This window comes from Cystoisospora suis, assembly GCF_002600585.1.
Source record: "Cystoisospora suis strain Wien I chromosome Unknown contig_7786, whole genome shotgun sequence".
NCBI lineage: Eukaryota > Apicomplexa > Conoidasida > Eucoccidiorida > Sarcocystidae > Cystoisospora > Cystoisospora suis.
In genome coordinates this window covers 278-3156 of record NW_027160571.1, presented here as the reverse complement: position 1 = coordinate 3156, position 2879 = coordinate 278, and the positions used below count along the sequence as shown (strand labels likewise).

Sequence of the window (2879 nt, the reverse complement as noted above, 5' to 3'; positions counted from 1 at the left end):
GGTGCTGAAAAGAGGCGAGACAAACGAAAGCAGGGGCCATCCAGTAGGGCCGGGGCGGTCTTTCCTGAAGCTGTCTCTCTACTTGGGCCTCTTCACTGAGGACATCGGAACAGGCAAAACGTAAGGAGTTCCCCAATACTCTACCCCTTGTTTCCTTCGTCAAAGTCGGGCGGTCCTTCCTTTCGAACAAAAGGCGTGCCTAGTGCAGCGGGCAAATAACACCCCCTCCTGGACCTTGGTATGACTGATGCGGAGACATCAGACTTCAAGGGCAAGATCGCAGGGTAAGACGAATTCAGCAACTGTTGAAAGTGTTCGAGTCAAATTCATCCTAATGAGTAGTAAATAGAGATCAACAGCCTGAACCGAGCTTGCCGCAGCAGTCATGGACGTGGTGACGGATGATGGCGAGCCCATGCGGTGCAACACGGCCATGTGAGCGGTCGCCAGTTGACTCACTCACTCACCCATCCGAAGAATAGTGTTGTTTGCTTGATTTTGTCCGTTTTCTTTTCCAAGGCTCTTTCCTATGGAAGCTCTTGACACAGCACTCTATTTGAGGAAACTTGGGTCTCATTCTCGAGAGGCGTCACTTGATCTCTCCCCCCAAGGTCTCTCTACTGCTACGACTACTATCACGATCCTCACCTACTGGTCGTCGTTCTCCGCCTCCATACATCGAAAGGAAGAGCGTGTGTTCGTACCACCGTATCTATGACAGGTAAAAACGTTCTCTCGGACTCGCCGCTAAGACATAGTTACCATGAAAGAGTGCGAGGTAGAGAGATCTCTAGGTAAATCACCGTTGCCGGCTCATCCTCCTCAAGAGTGTCGTCGTTGCATGACGACGCCTGGAGAAAGGTTCATCGTCAGCCGTGGATCTGTCTAGTCAAAAGCGTTCTTCTTCCCCTTTTTTTCTTATTTACTTTTGCTAAGAGCCCGCTTTCTTCCCTTCTCTTTCAATGTAAGGACTACCAGACTTCTTCATCTAGTGGATGCTGACATAGCTGACACATCTCCTTCTCTCATTCCTGTTTTGGCCTGCTACAACGACTACTAAAGTAGTCGCCTCCTCTTTCCCTCGGCGTCACGTCTCCGAGTGTATGTACACCTCATTACTCTTCTCAGTTGTCGCATGTCGCATTTCACAGTGGACACATCATTTTAGACCTCAGCTTGAGCAAGTTCCCGAGAACGCGTTTCATGTAAGATGTCTTAGTCTCGTCGTCTTGCCTCCTTCATGCTGTCCAGCCAGCTATCTGTAGAAGAGAAGGAGATCTGCTCTGTCTCCCACCTCTCTTTGTTCTCTTCTACATGCCTAGTCAGAACCGCCTGGGGATGCAGCAGTGCAACGACGATCTGTCTACTACCCGCGGGTTCTTTTCTCCATCATTCTTCCTAGCGCCTTCCTTTCTTCTTTTTCATTCTTTCCTATCCTTCCTATGGTCTTGCGCCGTCTCTACCAGGACAGACCGCGTGCTAACGACGGGCATTCCTTCGTGTGAACTTCGATTCTCTTCTTCAAAGGAAGGACGTGTCTGTTTCAGGTAGGCAACTGGCTTGGCTGTGCTCCACAAACACGCTGAAGAGAAGTTCGGGGAGGTCGTTTTCTGTCAGCTCAGTTTCATTGCCGAAAGGAGAGCGGGGGATAGGTACACTACCAATTCAGTCGACAAGGTCAGTGTGTAGGAGAAGACTTCTTGATCGCACGTTACCTTAGGTTCTCTTTCGTTTATGGCTATGTTCAGACATTCGGGTGGTGTCTAACAACTCCTTTTTCTTTTTTTCCTCCCTCTCTTTTCTTCTTTCCTCTTCATCCCATCTTTCTTCGCGCCTGCTTTTCTCCTATCATTCCGTCACAACGTATCTATCTCTTTTCTCCTTCCTCTTCATCTTCTTTATCTTCATTATCGTCATCCTCTCTGTCGTCGTCTTCTCCGCTGTCACTCCATCCATCTTGCATCCTATTCATCATCTGAACTTCTTTTTCTTTCTTCGAATTTTTGTGCCATCCACTTCTTCCCTAGTATTAATTTCTCTTCTCTCTCTTTCCAACTCCTCATTCTCTCTCTTCTCAACCCGTTCAGGCACCCGAACTCCTCCTTTTCTTCTTTCTCTCTTTTGTCCCTTCTTCTTCTTCGTCTCTTTCTTCACTGAAAGGTCTTTGTCCTTTCAAAGCTTGCGTGTCTGGAGATTCTCTTCTCCATGCAATGTCGTCGCCTTTTCTTCTCAATCCAATTGAAGAAAGAGATCAATATGAAGCAGCTTCTGCTCCTCTCTCTGCTGCCTCCATTGGAAAGATGGGAAAGGATCTGAAAGAAGAAATGCCCTCTAGTAGTAGTAGTAGGATTCAAGTTGCTTCTTCTTCTTCTGTACGGTGTCATGACGCCTCATCCTCCTCCTCTTCTTCTTCTTCACTTCAGAAGAATGGACGTTCGCCTCTTTCAAAGAAGAAGAAGAACCACATCAAAACACGGGGGAGACATGAGAAGGAGACATGTCTCACGGATGGCGATGATTCGCAAGGAGACGAGGAAGGGCCGGAGCTTCTTCATCTTATACCTCCGGCTCCGAGCTTCTTTGAAGAGAAGAAATGGCGAGGTTTCTCAAGACGAGAAATTGTCCGACTTCTTCTTCAGTGTATGAAAGAACTCGGATACGAGTAAGCATGAAGAAGAAATCTACACAAAGCAAACAGACCGCCAAGGCATAGAAACAAGGAGGTCAATCTCCTCTCTTCATATATGCACGACTCCTTGTCTATCCATGTCTTCTTCTTTTCTACAAACCAAGAAAGATATTTCATTCCCTTTTATCTCCCCGTGTCACTTATTGGTTAAAATGTGTAGAGCCAAATCGAGAGAGAGAGAGAAAGAAAG

The 2879-nt window shown here is 47.3% G+C and overlaps 1 protein-coding gene across 1 annotated transcript; it reads left to right on the top strand.

Moving 5' to 3' along the window:
• CSUI_010576 (uncharacterized protein) lies at positions 1-2660 on the top strand (the record flags this gene model as incomplete). Its single annotated transcript, XM_068070679.1, has 4 exons — positions 1-284; positions 520-721; positions 1467-1547; positions 2088-2660. A coding segment is annotated over exon 4 (450 nt), but the record flags the coding sequence as incomplete, so codon positions are not given.
• Between the last annotated feature and the right edge of the window lie 219 nt (positions 2661-2879).